Below are 17,177 nucleotides of genomic sequence, written 5' to 3'. Positions count from 1 at the left end.
TCTTCTGTCACACACACATGCTGCACACACAGACAACCCTTCCTTTCTGCAACAACTAACCCCAACCCGCACTGGCTGGGATTTCATGTGAGTGGCATGATGTGTGCGGGGAATGATGCGTATGAGTGTGTGAGTGTGTGTGTGTGTGCGCGCGCGCGTGTGTGTGAGGGTGTGTAAAGCTATATCTTTGATATTATTATTATCGATTCTAAACGGCCACGCCAGCATTTCATCAGAGGGCCATGGGAAGAGGATAAAGGATAGCCTGGATGGATTATGCATTATGTTAGATCTCTGTAGATCTGCTGAAAGTGTGTTTATGAGTTTGTGTGTGAGTGTGCGTCTCTGCACACATTTTGTGGCTCCGCTCATATGAGCAACACAGGAGCAATTCTGCTAAACAAACATAACCTAATCATGGATTGGCAGCACAGATGCACTGTAATATGAGGGAAAACACACACACACAGATACACGCAGATGCGCGCACACACACACACACACAAACACACACACACACACACACACACACACAACAGGTAGCAGGTATTAGACAGCCTTTCAAACGGTGCTGTGTAAATGACTGACAGCTCAGCAGCTGCTTCCTCAGATAGACATGACAGATAGACGGGGCCAGGTCTGATTGTGATCCACTGCCAGCAGCTCTGCATTAGCTGCTTGTCTGATTATCTGTCTGTGGGACTGAGCTCTCTCCTACATGACCATCAATCCCTTCACAATCTCTCTCTGCATCGTCAGGTCATCACTCCTCTCTAATTGTCTGTCTGTCTGTCTGTCTGTCTGTTTATCTGCCTCTCTTCTGTTTTGTCCATCACTCCCATCGTCATCCACTGACTCAGCATCATCAAGTTGGACCATCTCTCCGCACATACAGTATGTCTTCTTGCCTCAACCCTATTTGTGTCTGCCCGCCACAACAGAAAGCAAAGTAGGATATAACCGTACTAAGGGACTTCTGTCATGGCATGTCAGAGCAGTTTTTGAACTGGCTTTGTTTAGTATGTGTTTGAGTCATGAAGCTAGAAACTTAAAGCAGGAGAGGAGGACCAGAATTGGCAAGAGAGGCTGTGAGAAAGTCAGAAACCCCAGGAGAGAGAAAGACTGTGTATGAATAAGTTTGAGTTAAAAGATCCATAATTGGGTGGGTGGAGAGGCAATATTGTGGTGGCGCAGGCTCTAAGTGGCTCATTTTTCACACTATTCCTTAGACAACTGGCTCAAGGAGACACACACAAAACAAAGTCCAATTCATCCCCTCCTCCTCCACGGCTTCTGTCATACAGTAAGTAATGGGTTTGCAGTTCCCCCTGAGTTTCTTAGGCTGAGGAGGGTCCTATGTATCTCAGTGTATCTCAGTCCCAGCAGCCGACCCCCTGGGAAAAAGCAGTGGACAGTATCAGCAGAGAAAACAGAATGACCTCTATTGCAGACACACAGTAGCACAGAGCGGAGCAGAGAGAGTCAGCATGAAACAGAAAAAAAAAAACCCACACTCGCACGTGACTGCAGAGGTGAATGAAGACTGGGGAGGGAAGAGAAGGAGGAGAGACAGTCAGATACAAGCAGAGGAGACACTCCAGATACCTTGAAAGAGACAGACAGAAAGCTAGGGTGGACAGACAGAGACTTGACTGCAGAAAGCTCCTCTGCAGTAAGTGGTTATTGATTGTTAGACAAGGGCCAAAAGGATTCCATGGCCAGTGAACTGACACAGGATGCTGGATGCTTCTTTCCTCCTTGCATAATTGCAAACGCAATGAAAAGCACAAGCAGAAATGCATTTAACAGCCAACAGATTCTGCTTAACTGCAGCATGTACCGACCAACACTAGACTTAAAGTGTACAGCAGCAAAAAGGAACACGCGGCTGTACAAAAACGTATCAGGAAGACTGTGTATTGAGGATGCTGTGCAGTCACACTGAGGAGGACCTCTGGCACATCAGTGACCTTTTTCACTACTAATGATCAGAGACGGCTGTGGTTGTAACAAGAGTGGCTTCCAATGCACTGCACACGCACACACATATACACAGAGATAGAGACACACACACAGAAATGCAGGCTGTGCTCCGGGAATGGAAAGATCACATCTGCCTTGCTCGCTCAGTCCCTGACTGATGCTGATGCCGGTGACCTTTTAAATCAACACGAGAGTAAAATCTAAACTCTAGCTCTCTCACATCAGGAAGCAGCCTGTCATTAAGTAAAGTGAAGGCAATCAACAGACAGATGAAGGTAGTTGTTTGGTTCATTTGTGCATGGATAGAGTTTCAGCGGCAATAAAAAAAAGTTGATTATAGGAAGTGGTCAGAGCTACCAGTCTGTCGGTCAAATGTGCCCAAACTAAGAAACCAGTATGACTGGCTGTCACACACACTCAGGCTCCATGGCCCCTGTTCTTAAGGGGACAGCATGACGAGGAAAACATTTTTTGGTAGCTATCCTTTCTTTTTTTAGCATTTTTCTGAGGTTTGTGTGTGTGTATGTGTGTGTGTGTGTGTGTGTGTGTGTGTGTGCGCGTGTGCATGTGTGAGTTTAAGTAGAACGCATGGTGAACTTCTTCCTGAAATAGAAATATGAATGCATGATAGACATGTCTCTGCTATGTGGACTGGCATCAACAGAAAGCCAACATATTTCTGTCAAAACCATGGCATTAAAACAGTAAATATCCTCACATTTAAGGGTCTTTTCTGCTCCATAATTCAATTTAAGTTTGACTATTTCTTTGCCGCCAACTGAAGGCGTTTAGGAAAGATTTATTCACATGAGAGGGGAAGGGCTGATGACTGCATGCAAGTCTTTATTTGAAGTAATATCCCACAGTTCTCACATTGTCCCCACTCTGAGGGGCTGGATAATAAGTCACAGTGCTGTCAGACAACATGAAACTGAGTTACTATCCCCCTACTAATGTCACCTTTTACTCCAGCAACACACAAACAGCACAGAGAGGGCCATAAAGAGTAAAGGTGACAAAGAAACAACATCATTAGTTGCTCTTATTATTGACCTGGTAATTATGCCCTCAGGAACTTTAATTAATATTTTAATGTAACAACATCTGTCCCCTAAAGTAAAAAGGCACACTTACCAGTTACTGGCAATATTGTATATATTGTGACCAAACTCCACTTAAAAATCTTGCAATTTAAAAAAAATATGTTTATTAGTAGAAGATTTGAATTTGTAGAATGCCACCTAAAAGATTTCACAAACCATTAGGTGCCACTCTTTCATTCGGCATATATCTTATACACCAGTTAAACAACTTCCACCAGTAAATTCATCTTTAAGGACTAGTTCATCTACTATTAAATCAATCATCTTCCACTTAGAGAGAAACGTGGTGGACGGTAAAGAGCACTGTGTGTCAGTTCTAAAAGTTGTAATTTCATTAATTAAACCCGCTGGTTCAATCATAAACATATCTCATTGAATGAAAATAGTCTCTGATCAGGTTCAGTCAGGAATGCAGACTTGAGAGATAAACACATTTTAAAATGGCAGGGTTTTCAATAGCACCGTTGCGTCTATCCAAACAGAGCTAACAGCACGTTATCAGAGTGGACTTGCTCCAATCAGCTGGAGTCAATGCGATGTCTCCAAAGCCGCTGCTCTGCGGCTCATTGTAGGATCACAGGCGGCTTAATACGTGATCTGACTGACAGTGACGAATTAACGCAAAGTGTGACGAGTATCACAAGTGACTGACATTTTCCATTCCATCTCAAACTTAATCCTCCTCCGAATCTCTCGGCAACAAAGAAAACAACACGCTTACCCTTTGGTTGTTTGAGTTGTTCATCCTATTCGAAGAGGAGCACTCCGCTTCCCAACTCTCCAAAACTGGCAGCACGGGCGCTTTACGCAACACCAGTGACCGTTCAACGTCCCACACGAAATACCTTAACTCAGATTTTCCCTATCAGGCACCTCCATTTATAGGCAACATGAAATATCCACTGAGAATCCGGACCCAGCTGCCGGTTATTAACCTCAGAAGTTGTTAAGGATCCGCGCAGAAAATACAAGCCACAGTCTTGGCGTTTTGGGGGCGATAGCGGTCATGTGTTTCAGCCTCTCTCTGTGTTGTCTTCATCATCATAATCATTGTCGTCTTCGTTGTCCTAGTAGCTCCTTAGCTCCGGTCCGGACTCACACACACGCAAACACACCACTACCAGCACAAGGGAGGATAAAGGCTGACCGACTGATGGACCAACCGAGAGCCAATTCCGAGGAGGCGGGTGGGGGTGTGTGTGTGTGTGTCTGTGCGTGCGTGTGTGTGCGTTTGTGCCTAATCTGTCTAGCTGCGCGCAGGCAGAAGAGAGTGAATTGACATATAAGACACTAGCTCTCAAAGCTGTGTCCAGGGACCTCCAGGGGTCCTTGAGGAGAGGAGGGGCAAATATCAGGAACAGTGTCGTCCCACTGTCATTAAATGAGGTGATGTTTTGCTCATGAGGTTTGCTGTTGCCAGTGCACCACAGCAAACGCAGGCATGCATTTCAGTGTTTCTCATGGGGTCCCAGGGTCCCTTGAAAATCTTACAAAAGGGCAGTGCACAGTCTTGAGCTATTTGGAAGAAACTGACATAAGAAGGATTTGGCAGCCCTCAGTTTGGCCATAGTTTGAAGTGGGTTGCAAGAGTGTCAGTAAAATCCACTGCGGCCGCTCTGGTGCCTACACCACCCACAGTGGAAAAAACATGTTTTTCTTTTTTTTTTTTTAAGTAATGACTCAAGTTTTTGCACAAGGCACTGGTCAATATGCTGTTTGCAATGCTGCACAGTGCAGCCAAAACATCCCCATTTCTCAACATGTCCTTACTTGTGCCCATGACTCAAATAAGCAGCTAAAATACTGTATGTTGGTGAGCATTACCTCTGCATTTATCAGGAAGGTCGTACGTCAAATACATGGACAGCCTCGAGTGTCCCTTGTTTATTCATTATTGCAATAAAAAACAAAATCTCCATGCAATTAAACTGTAAATAATGCAGCTATTTTAGGTGAGATATAGTGAAGTGAGTCCATATGGACATATACTGTAAATCACTTATGTCCCTATATCATGAAGATTATTTTGTAACAAAAAAAAGGGACAACAACTATAATATAGTCGCTATACAACCAGCATACTTCAAACTCTTCCCACAATATATAGGTTTATTATGATGATTTGTTGGCAATAGCAGCTGCATGCCCATAACTGTACTCTAAATTAGCAGTCTAAAGTGTTCCAATAGGAAGACACCACAGTGTGCATAAACAACATTGGCAATCATTGGTGCATGTATGACATTTTTCTCTCTCTCTCTCTCTCTGTGCCTGCCTCTGCTTATAGCCTGGCCCATATGTGCACACTGGGAAGCTGTTGTGCAGCAGAGCGTGTCGCCTTGTCGACCAGTGATGTATGAGAGTGATTTGTGGGCAGGTGGAAACGGAAAACTGAGATGAGTCCGGTTAAAATGAAGTGATAATAAAACAGGGGTGAATCAGCTAACTGAGAGTTTGGCTCCAGGAAATCCGCACTGGAAAACTAATAATAGTGTCCAGGACATATTTTGCAAACACGAGGTGGGACGTTACAAAAATATACCTCTGCAGGAAACAACTGTAAAGCATCAAACAATGTTCCCATTTTTTTGCTGTTTTAACATCTCCCTAAATATCAGCAGGGCAAAAATGGATACAATCTCAGTGAAGCAAGACAAAAAAACACAAATGCTTGTTTTGTTGTGTGTGTTGTGTGTTTGTGGGTGAGTCAAGAAGTGGAATGAGATACACGGTCCAGAGATGCAGCAGATGACGTGTAGGAGGATCAGGATGGAGGAGGAGACAGTCAGTCTGTGGGCAGCCTTAGTTAATAGCAACATGGAGGTAAAGTCCATCTCAACGGTGCAACAATACGTCTGTGCACCTGGCCGGGTGAATACAGATCTTTAGCTCTAGCGAAGGACAACAGAGGAAAGGGTGCTTTGTCATGAAGTTCACTTCACGGTGGGAGCAGAGGACACAGAAGCTCAAGGCATCACACACCAACAAGAATATTAACAAAGTCCTACAGGATTTACAATTTGCCTCCAACCCTCTCTCTCGCTCTCTCTCTCTCTCTCTCTCTCTCTCTCTCTCTCTCTTTGCAAGTAGACGTGTGCAACAAAAACAAGATGAGCCTTGATAACGCAGGACTTAGTGCTGTAAATATCCTACAGTTAATCAGATTAAGGTTTCATCAGCAAGTAGCTGTGCCAGGGAGCCAGCCAGAGAAGTGCTGTCAGAGACAAATTTACACTCAGTTCACCGGTGGGGCAGGGGTGTGTGTGTTGTAGCTCACAGATCATATGTGAGCTGCGACACCAAATGCAAAGATGTAGAGAACACACAGATAAAACCGTGGTGGATTAAACTCTCCATGTCCTCCTGTTAAATACTAAGATGCGACTGTCCAGACAACAACACACAAACTGAATTTGTGATAACATTCAAGGAATCTGGATACACGATAAAGACGCTGACACTTGCACAGAGTCTGCCTCAGTTTTCCCATGCTCTATGACTCAGTGGGACCAGCTGAATGAATGATAGCATCATTCCCAGTGTCATTACACTGCATTTCACAGGATGAGAGGACATTCCTCCAGCCAGACTAACCTACTCAGCCTTCTCCCTCTGAGACTCAAGCATTTCCTATTGACTCACAGACAAAGTGCTTTTCCTCAAACAAGTATTTCTCTTCCTCTCTGCTGCTACTGTACATCCTCAAGACCACTTCCTTCCCACTGTAGATATACATAAATACAAGCCTTCTGTAGCCACGTGTCTCTTTCCCTCCCATTTCTGTTCAACCCGTAATCTCTATATTTAATGTTTTCTTTTAAGATGGAGAAGAATGAAATCTTAATTGCTGTCATGGCCTATGTAGGAGCAACTGCACAGCAACTAAGCTTATAAAAACTCACACTGTGTGTTTGTGCAGATTTGAATCTGGTGCCTTTGTTGACAGTAGCTGTTGTGGGACAGAACAATGTTTCTCTTTCACATATTCTAGACATTTTTTTCAAAGCCCTTTGTTTTAAGAAAGGTCTCACATTACCGTTTCACATAGACTGGCTCAAATGAAGCGCTGAAGCACATGGATAAACTTTGAATTGCTTTATTGCAAAGTGTCAGGAATAAGAGACTGGAGTGTGACACCTTTCTCTTCCTGTTACCACTACATCTTTCAATGGAGACACAACATTGACAATTATGAAGCTACACAGCTCGGTAGGATGGAGGATGTGGATTATACTACAGTATAGTTTAGTGTACGTAACTTTAAATATTATAATACAGATCTGCAGTTATAGTTTGCATTTATCTTTAATTTACTTCCTACCTATTATCATTAATATTCACAGCAGTACCCCTTGTGTTCACATGTAAAATGGAAGGAGAAAAAATGTATTCACTCATTTCTTCAAGATGGTTAGCCTATCAGCCTCCTATTGGTCATAAGAGGGAATGGCAACATCTACAGACAGAAACAGGATCATTCACTCCTCTCCTTTACTTTCATTGCTGAACTGTGCCTCATGTCTAAACTGTGTCCATATCGTTATGTGTCTGTTACGGTTTTGTCTCGCACAAGCATAAGTGGCATGTAAAGACTTTCTTCCTAGTGTCATGCAGCCTGAGGTGCTGTAGAACAGCTCATGGATATGACTGGTGTCTAACTTCCAAGTATGCCGGGAGTGGACTTGAGCCTGACACCGCACAGTCATGACATCACCATCACAGAGTTACTGATTCAAGCTCCTAATCACGTATAAGACGTGATATTCATTCACCTCTTGTTGGTAGTTGAAATACTAATTAGGCCACGGAGTTACACTAGCCTGTAAATCTGGATTATAAAATCTGCGTGTATACCCCATCTACTGCAGTCACAATCCCAACACCTACATTTATTAAGACCAAGATTCAAGAAAGCTTTATTGTCTGTCACAAAGTAACAGAAATTGTCCTTTGACGAGGCTCAACAGGCTCAATCACTACAACAGCATCAGCGTGTGCAACTTGAGAAACCTAACAGCACAAGGAAACAGTGATGCACAGCAATGGCAAACTATACCTCAGTATTATGCAAATGAAATCAGAGCTAAATATACTGACTGTCAGGCTTGATGGATCACACTGTGACAGCTGTGGTTGCCAACTGTGAGGACAGTGAGGACTGTGTGTGTTGGACTAAAACAGTACCTCAATAAACTTACACATGAATGTTACATAACCACAAACAGTGACATACTGACCAATGACACAGTGCTTCAGAGGGGCTTGGTGTAACAGGGGTTAATAGGGGTTTTCAGTCCGGTTAGTTATCTGTCTCAGCCAATCATACTGAGACAAGCTACTCCCCAGAACCAATGGGAATCCCTGTCCAGGTTCTTAGTCTGTCCCAATAAAGGTAAAATGGATTAACCTTTTCGTCTCCAAGTGATGACAAGATTAGAAACACATACGCTTACATATGGACACAGTTCAACCCTGACAACCTGAGGAGGCTTTTCAAGCTTTGGTCTAATAGCTTCACTAATAGAAGGGGTGAGGGAGGACACGGAGGGTCACAGTGTCAAAGGTGTGTGTGTGCTTATGTATGCTTGTGTGTCCAATGAGAGAGCAGAAAGAAGAAAAGATACTGCGACAACACATGAGCACAACAGCCGGGGTCAAACAATGCACACCCCTCCCACATACAGACACATCTTCCCATAACGTGACCCTGAGCTTTTGACCCCATCTCCCAAACATGACATCATCCAGCTCTTGGAGGAGTTTCTTCCACTGATCTCATCATGGTGAGACAGAGAGGCCGTCTTTGGGGAAGGGGTGTTGTTTTGGGAGTGGAACAGCTCAGCAGTGCCTCTCAACACCTCATACCACAACAAGAGGCCCCTTTCAGAAGCCTTGGCCCTCAGATCTACCTCAGCTTTAAGCCCCGGCTCTCCTGCTGACCCGCCTCTAAACCCTGGAATTCCCCTGTGACAGTTTGTTGGATTTTCCTTAACAGCATACACGGCCATCCGTCTTCTGAAGGCCAGGCATCCACCGACAGAAGTCACAGAAAACTCCGGCTAGTCTTGCCTTTCTGATAATAAAGCCCCTCAACAGATGCTGTGAGGCCCTCTGCTCACTGAGCATGTGTTAAGTTTTATATGATTCGAAATGATCGACATTAAAACAACCAAACTGTTATTGATGTGATGTTTCTGTGTCTCTTACAGACGCTGTGGAAATTAGACACGGAGACAAAGTCAATAACAACATCATTACATCATATACTGTATGACAGAGAGAAGAGATCCTCGTTTGTCCTTGATGAAAGCAGAATGGACTCTCAGATGCTCAGAAGGCAGCCCTCCAAATGCTGACAGAGTTGTTCCACCTGCCAAACACACACACCAGTGACACACGCACACACATGCACACAGAAACTCAGTGGCCAAGGATCCCACAGTGTGCAGTGATTCAATTAGACACTTTGGCTTGCTACTTAAGCACACATCGAACACACACTCGTGCTGCCCCAGCAGACACACAATCTTTAGGGTTACAGTAGTGCTGGTGATGCTATCAGAGCAATGTGCACAGGGGAATGGACTGTTTTAACGGCTGTAATTGTTTGTTTAGACAGCTCTTCTTTCACCTCTCTGACTTCCACCTACTCTCTCTGTTCCAGGGCCCTCTCCTCGCATGGCTACAGTGTTGTGATGGATAGCCAGATCAGAGATCAGAGAGAGATAAACACACAGAAATGGACTGAATCTATTCGTGCACACTTCAAACTCCCCCGCATACTGTACATAAACCTCATCAAAGATCAATAAAGCCGCTGAATCAACCATAAACTTGCACGTAATCATGTACACTGCGGAGAGTTTATCACACAAGCGGGAAAGCACATAAATAGATCTAACACACATAAGCATAAATTGCATCCATATGGACAAACACAAAAGCAACATCTACAGGCTTAATTAAGCAATGCTCTTTTTAACACAATGTGTGTTTGTGCACATTTTCAAAGACAGCCATCTGAAGAAACAGCCTGCACCCCCGGCTGCATCTCCAGGACTTGTTCAGATGTTTTTAATTGCATGTTTTTACAAAGGAATACAACATTTTTAATATCTCCACTTAAACAGTGACTCGTGAGCTGTTGACACGATAAGTCAAATCTAGCATTAAATCCAATCTGTGCTGATTTGAATAATGCCTGCAGTCTCCATTCAAACAGCTTAAGTGGCTCTAATTTTCTTTGCAGCTGTAAAAAAAAAAGAAAAAAGAAAAAAGAAAAAAAAGACCTAAAGCGTCTTTGTGCATCTGCAGGTGAAAGTAGAAAGTGGGGAGAACGAGGATTAAGGAGAGGTGACGCTGAAGGGTGAGATAAAAGTGTGTGGAAATAAGGGCCGAAAGCCGAGATAGAGGCTGACAGGGAACAGCGCAGTGAAATATTCAAATAGTTTCAGGCAGAGATAGTTTGGAGGAGAGGGGAAGCAAATGACAAAAAAGAAGCAGGCTGGGAAGGTGCAGGGAGTCAGGTCGATATTCCAATAACAACACCTCTTGGTTTGGCATGGTGTTTTGTCCTTCACACTCTCCTGACTCAAGCCTGCTGTTTTTCAAAGGAAACTGGCTCAGGCCGTGGCATCTTACTGGTTCCTGCTCACACAGAGTGCCTATTCAGACGTGTGCTGCTCCTCCTATCCGCTGCATGGGCGACGGCTGGCCTGAGGAGAGGACTGAGGTATTGGGGGGGGGGTTCGTAGACTTGAGGTTGGCTGGGAGACAGGAAGGCTTGGAAGATGTGGCTGAGGGTTAGGAGCTCGATGTGTGGTTCCAAGAAGAAGAGGAGGGAGCTTGGTAGGCAGCGCCGGGTGTATTTGATTTGATACAAAGCCCCCTTTCTCCTCCACTTCACACACACACTGTGCTTGATTTTGGCATTCAGCACTGGAAAAACTGGAACCTACTGTAGCTATCCATGGTACAGATGCCAGAGACACACTTACAAACACACAACACACACACACACACACACACACACACACACACACACACACACACACAGTAAACAAACTAAAACCCATGAACACTACAAGTAAATAAACCTTGCTATTTCTATTTAATTTAGGCTGTAGGAACTTCTTCCATCTAATTCAAAACAAATAGAAGAATCCTATTAAAAAAACTAATTCACAGTAAAATCCCGGCTAATAAACCTAAAAAGTCCTTCATTAAATCAATGAACTCTGCTTGATTATATGGCTTACAGTATTGGCTTATTACTCTTACACTCACTATTTACTCACACACACTGTCAGAAGCGCACAGATACACAGGGACGAGCTCAGCAGGGAGCCGTGTACGATGAAGTGGTTCGTTGTGCAGGAATGTGTTTTGGATCGGACACGACTGTGTATTCTGTGTCACAAGAGAGCGAGCGATGTTAGCTTTAGCACACCTTCCACTGAAGCAGGCAGGTCTGGTGTAACTTAGGCTACTTAAACAACCTCACAGCTGAACTAACATATGCACACATGCAGGTTTCTACTGCCGACTGCTTCTTAATGGAAGGATATATTGATGCTGGCTTTAATGCTGAAAGGATTAATTTATCATAAGAAAGGAAGAAATATGTAATAGAGTAAAGAACGATCAAATTAATGGTGGAAATGATAAAAGAAGAAGATGGTGGAGAAAGCCAAGAATAGAAAAAAAAATTAAAAATTAAATGGAATGTAATTAAGAGTCTAGACCAGGTAAGCCAGGGGACTGAAGCTAAACCGTACATGCACTGTTTTTCTATTCCAGTACAAAAAAGATTAACCTTTGCTCCTACTACAAATTCATCATCATGGTAGAGATTCATTGGGCCAGCCACAGCACACAAGAAGATACTGGGTAACTGTCCCACAGCAGGCAGGGATTAACTGCTGTCAGTTTGGCCTTTGGCCCCTCCAGGACCTCCTAGTTTTAGATCTGTGAGGTCTAAGCAGAGTGGAGCTGAAAAATATATGTTACTAGGGCTGATACACTGAAGGCTTTTCACACAGCGGGGAAATTGTAAATTAGCCCCAGTGAATGTCCTCAGACAAAATATGTTCAAGGAAAAAAAAATCAGAATCATACAGAGGAGATGTTGTGAAACTGCATCAGTGCAATGGAGGAGGCGGTGATCTCCATGGACAGACCTTGTTTCTGATGAGTTCTGCTCAATCAAACGGTCAAGGCAGCTTGACCGGTGGTCAGAGATCAGATGAAGAGAGGCTGCATGAATACCAGCCAGTGGATATTTAAGCCGTGCCTGCAGCGTCTAGAATCCACAGAACTATCCGAGGCATGGCCACAGCTAAGTTTAGAGTTGGGGAGCGTGTGAGAGGTCAAACATGAATCCTGGGTGAAGCAACGAGAAACTCCCACCTGACCCCCACGTGAGCTCACAGTCAACCAGGGTGAGAGGATGAGCTACCCCGACCACAGCAGTTGCCTCATAGCATGATTTCATTAGCCTTACTCCTAAAACTGCAACAAATACAATAAATGCAGCAGAACTCAAAACCTTTTTAGTCTTTCATTAGATGATATCATTGGTATGATCAGAAGCAGCATCAGAGCTGTAGCAGCTTAATGCCCCAAGCTGAACTCCCTCCCTGATTTAGAGCTGGGCTGCACTGATCCGCTGAGGTCAACACACATACACACTCACAAATAGAGAAAGTATTGTACTTTCGCAAACAATGGCCGACTCACAGAATGAAATGCAGCACAAATCCTGCTTTTATAACTTGGACAAAAATGAATGACCTCAGAAACCCCTTCACAAACTTCAACATTCAACTGGCAAAGCCGTGATCTATGTAGTCAAGGCCAGTCTGCAGGCTAAAATTAGACCAGGGAGAAAGTGTCCATCTACGGCCCTCGGGCTATCAATGGGGAGAAGGGGAAAGGCCGGGGTGACTGAGTCTGAGGAGGTGAAGAAGGCCAGAGGAGGAGCGTAGAACAGGGTGACATTAAACACTGTATGAAGTTTTTTTTTTTTTTCAAAACGCTGTGTATCCGGGTCAGCGGTGACAGGAAATGGTGTGTACATATCTGACAGTGGGTTCAATGACATCATGTTGTCTTTCCCGGTGGGAAACAGTAATTACACATGACCACTTCCTGTTTCCCAGCAGCCACTTCTCCTTAGGGGCGGAAATGCAGCGACCTTGTTATGGGCCTCCTAATAGAGGAGGAAAAGACGAAAGAAAAAAAAAATTCCAGTGCAGCCAAGAATGCAGTTATTCCTATTATAACAGACCTGTTAAAACCTGAAGAGCAGAAAAGGTACGTCCTTCTGAGCTTGAAAATAACACAACAACTGCTCTCTCTTTCCCTTCCCGACACAGCAATTACAGATGCCTGAGGAATGCTGGAACCTCGGGACATGCATGATCTTCTCACTTTTTAATTTTCTTTTTGGCAGATGCCTCTATCTTCTGAGATGACCAGTGCAGAAAAAAGTCACAAACACGGTGTAACTCTGTGTATGTTATACTTATACTGCATGTTGCTCCAGGGAAAAACAAAAAGGAGGAGAAAATAGTTTGCAGAACTGCAAGATGTAATGAGCTAACAAGACATTTATGAAAGACCCTGGAGCAAAACACATCCATAGCTAGCTGAAATTACAGTTAGACTGTGGGCCGTGCAGCTCAGCTCACATACAAAGAATCCCTGTCTCATAACCCTCCCTACCCACCCAGGCAGAGGAGACATGGGGGGAGGGAGGGGGAAGATTGAGCATGTGAGCAAACAAGTGAGTGTTTACCAGCAAAAATACTCATGAGATGAAGACGAGCATGAATTTGTATTGAACAATCTGAAATTCTTACTTGTTATTGGAGAGTAGTGGTGCTCTGCAGCCGACCCTGACCTCTGAGCTCCCCGTGCAGGGGGAGAAGCGACAAGAGGGTTTTCCCACAGGGCTAAATGAGGGCTCATCATCCTGTTATTACACATTCCTGTCCTTGCAATTGCATTTCAACATATAAAACTGAGACGAAGACCTGAAAATGCTAAAATGCACAAAAGGTCTTCAGACAGAAATGCCTGTTCTCTGCATTCCTACATAATGCCCTAGATTCAATATTCAGATAAAGTGCCACTTTCCAGTCTGTGTCCAAGCTGTAAACAAGTTTCTCCATCAAAAGAGCCTCTGTGACAGGAACTAAAAAGCTGATTATGCCTGATCAACTTGTGGGTAAAAAGACCTTGTGATGGCTGACTTGTGCCAGTGCATTTCAGGCTTATATCTTCTCTTATGTGATTAAAAAGCCAGACACCTGGCATGCTCTGTGACACTTGGCACAAGTAGATAAACAAAGCAACACCTCGTACAGGAAAACAATGCCAGAGCAGCTAGCAGGTACAACACACCAGTGAGTGATATCACCTCTCGTTCAGCCCTGGTGTCACATAGCTGAAGGCCTTTTGGACAAGATTTCAGCTGACATAGTCAGAAAGAAATGGCTTTTTTCAACTCTAAACAGCTGCAGCACAGACAGCCAATATCTCTTCAGATTATGGGGCCAGAAAATAAAGTACATTAGAATTTCCTTTTGAAATTCCTGTAACATTTCCAAAGTGTCCATGTGTCTCCTCTTCCCCTGGACTTTGTTAAGAATGAGACAAAAGTATTTCCTGTGTAACCACCGTTAACTTTAAGGGCGAATGCTGAGATTTGCAAAAAAAAAAAAAAAAAAAAAGGTAAGATATTATATAAATGATAAGCCGCCCTCATGTTGTGTGGAATGACTTTTGCCTGTCTTTTTCAGAACACAACACTAGTCTGCATACACATTCCCACAGGGGCTTATGAGGCCCATATGTGCAGCTGTGGACTGTGTGTGAACCCCAGTTGGAAGGGGAGACACAGAGAGGGAGAGGTGGATGGCATGCAGTGTTGTTTTCTATTTGCTGTCAGTGAGAGCTTTGCCATCTGTACATGGAGACCACACCAGTGTCAGCTCGACTTGTTTGTCACATAGAAAGATTCTTCAACTAGCCCCTCTGTAAATTCACAACACTGAGCCACAGCTGCAGACTCAGTCCGTTAACACAGTAATGCACTGTACTTAAAGGGGGGGGGGGGACATGTCTGGAAATAGATTTCAGTTATTAGTAAAATAAAAAAGTAAAGTAAAATAGTCTGAGACATGATCTCACACACACACACACACACACACACACACACACACACACACACACACACACACACACACACACACACACACACACACACACACACACACACACCACAACTTGGAGATTGTGTAAAAACTGGTGACAGCAGTAATAGCAACACAAATGGGTGCAGAGGGTCAGAGACAAGTGATGGTCAACTGGAGATTGAAATAAACTTTTACCTGTAAACTGAGTGCAATCTGGCGGATGTACATCATATTGAGATCCTCTAATATCCACAGTTTTTCCTCCATGTTTGTGAATTTATCAACTGGCATCCTTTAAGCAGATATCCACAAAATGACTTCTTCTTGGAGTTAATAATCGGGCTCAAACCGCTGTCCCGCAGGTACCGAGCAGGCAAAAAAGTTCATTGTGAACAGTTCCTGTTCATTCCAGACTCGGAACAGTCAGTGCGTAAACACTGCGTAAAAGTTCCGCTCCTCATCCAAAACAAGATTAGCAACTGCGGGAAAGCAGGCAGAGGTGGAGTAGATGACAGCATCAGCTGCACTGTAGTAACCCTGTCCATAAAATTCCCCCAACCCGTTCACGGCGCGTATTCTTCTTCTCTACTTTTCTCCGGGCAACAAAGATCCTCTGAAACACCCACAGTCAACACCCATCGGCTGCGGGGAAAGAATAGAGTCTTTTAAAATGCAGTTCTTCTCTTTGTGTCCCTGTGTCCCGACTGTGAATGCCGTCTGTCCTCTGTGTGACAAGAGACCTCTCCACAAAAGGGCATCGCCTCTGCGGGAGTGATCGACACAACTAGCCCACTGTGTGCGCCCGGACGCTCCCCAACTCGGCGCTAAATTAACCCCTACGACGCGTCTCTGATGATGGTAATGAACTTTTTTTTTTTTAAAAAGAAGAAAGAGCGGAAAGAAATAGAGAGATATTACTGTAGGAGCCCCCCACGCCCTTTTAAACAAACAAATTGCAAATACCGCACCACCACACATGCATAGCGGGGTGGAGAGCTTTGTTCTTTTTACTGGCTTGATAATAAATGGGGAAATTATAACCGTGTCAGCTGGCGCCCCTCACGAGGAGAGGCAAGGGTGAAAATGAACACCCAGAAATGTTATCTAACACTAATTTGACGCAAAAAAGTCTAGGACTGATAATTAAACAATGGACAATTGTATTATTAGCCTACGTTTTTAGATAAATAAAATATTCGTGCTTACTGCTGTTACAAACTGATAAACGGAGAGAAAACTGAAGAAGGGGAAGGTGTGCCTTAGTGGGTCACAGGGTCACAAGCATTTGGCCAATTCAAATACATATTTCATAGCACCGATCCCCAGTGTCACAGATCGTTTCAATCTTTTATCACTTAGCCCATTAAATATTCATTTACGTCTCTCTTGGAAATTCTTACCACATCCAACAAAAATAGCGGCTCCCAATTTCACATTCAGTGCTACAAGTTCGATGTTTCAAAAATGTGAGAAAGTTTTTCTTAAAGGAACAAATATTTCCACGCAGAAAAATAAGCAAGGGCAAATCCAGTCTCCTTTCCCATCACTCCAGCTGTTTGGTGGCCAGTTTCCTGTCCTCAGAACAAGAGTTTACACTCCGTGTGACTCTCAGCCACAAACTGGTGATCCCGCTTCTGTCCTCTGGGAAAATTGGTTCACAGCCACTCTGCCTCTGCTCTCCAGAGCGTATACACGAAAAGTACAAGCTCAGAGACCTCTCTCCGGCGTGTGTGTGTATGTGTGTGTGTGTGTGTTCATCCTTCCTTGTGCCGTGGTTGAGACCAAGCTCCGCGAACCACAAGCAGACCCCTCAACAGGAAACTGGCGTCACACTGCGCCCTGCTCACTGAGCCACATTAATTAAAACACACACTTTCTTGTGGTATTCAAC

At 44.0% G+C, this 17,177-nt stretch overlaps 1 protein-coding gene across 4 annotated transcripts in view; it reads right to left on the bottom strand.

Annotated features, from left to right (window-relative positions):
- The window catches only part of rtkna (rhotekin a), a 54,994-nt gene that overhangs the window by 22,357 nt on the left and 15,460 nt on the right, over window positions 1-17,177 (bottom strand). Inside the window, exon 1 of one of the 4 annotated variants that reach the window (XM_056375527.1) lies at window positions 15,482-16,902. The exons of 2 other annotated variants lie outside the window; for them this stretch is intronic. In XM_056375527.1, coding sequence (XP_056231502.1) covers window positions 15,482-15,577 — 96 coding nt within the window. In that variant the 5' untranslated portion in view covers window positions 15,578-16,902. Of the gene's footprint in view, window positions 1-3,807; window positions 5,044-15,481; window positions 16,903-17,177 lie in introns of those variants that run through there. One more of the 4 variants, XM_056375528.1, reaches the window with a different exon arrangement.

The sequence above is a fragment of the Seriola aureovittata genome, chromosome 5 (genome assembly GCF_021018895.1).
Source record: "Seriola aureovittata isolate HTS-2021-v1 ecotype China chromosome 5, ASM2101889v1, whole genome shotgun sequence".
Taxonomy (NCBI): domain Eukaryota; kingdom Metazoa; phylum Chordata; class Actinopteri; order Carangiformes; family Carangidae; genus Seriola; species Seriola aureovittata.
The sequence above is the reverse complement of the archived record's forward strand: the minus strand, read 5'-3'. Positions and strand labels throughout refer to the sequence as shown.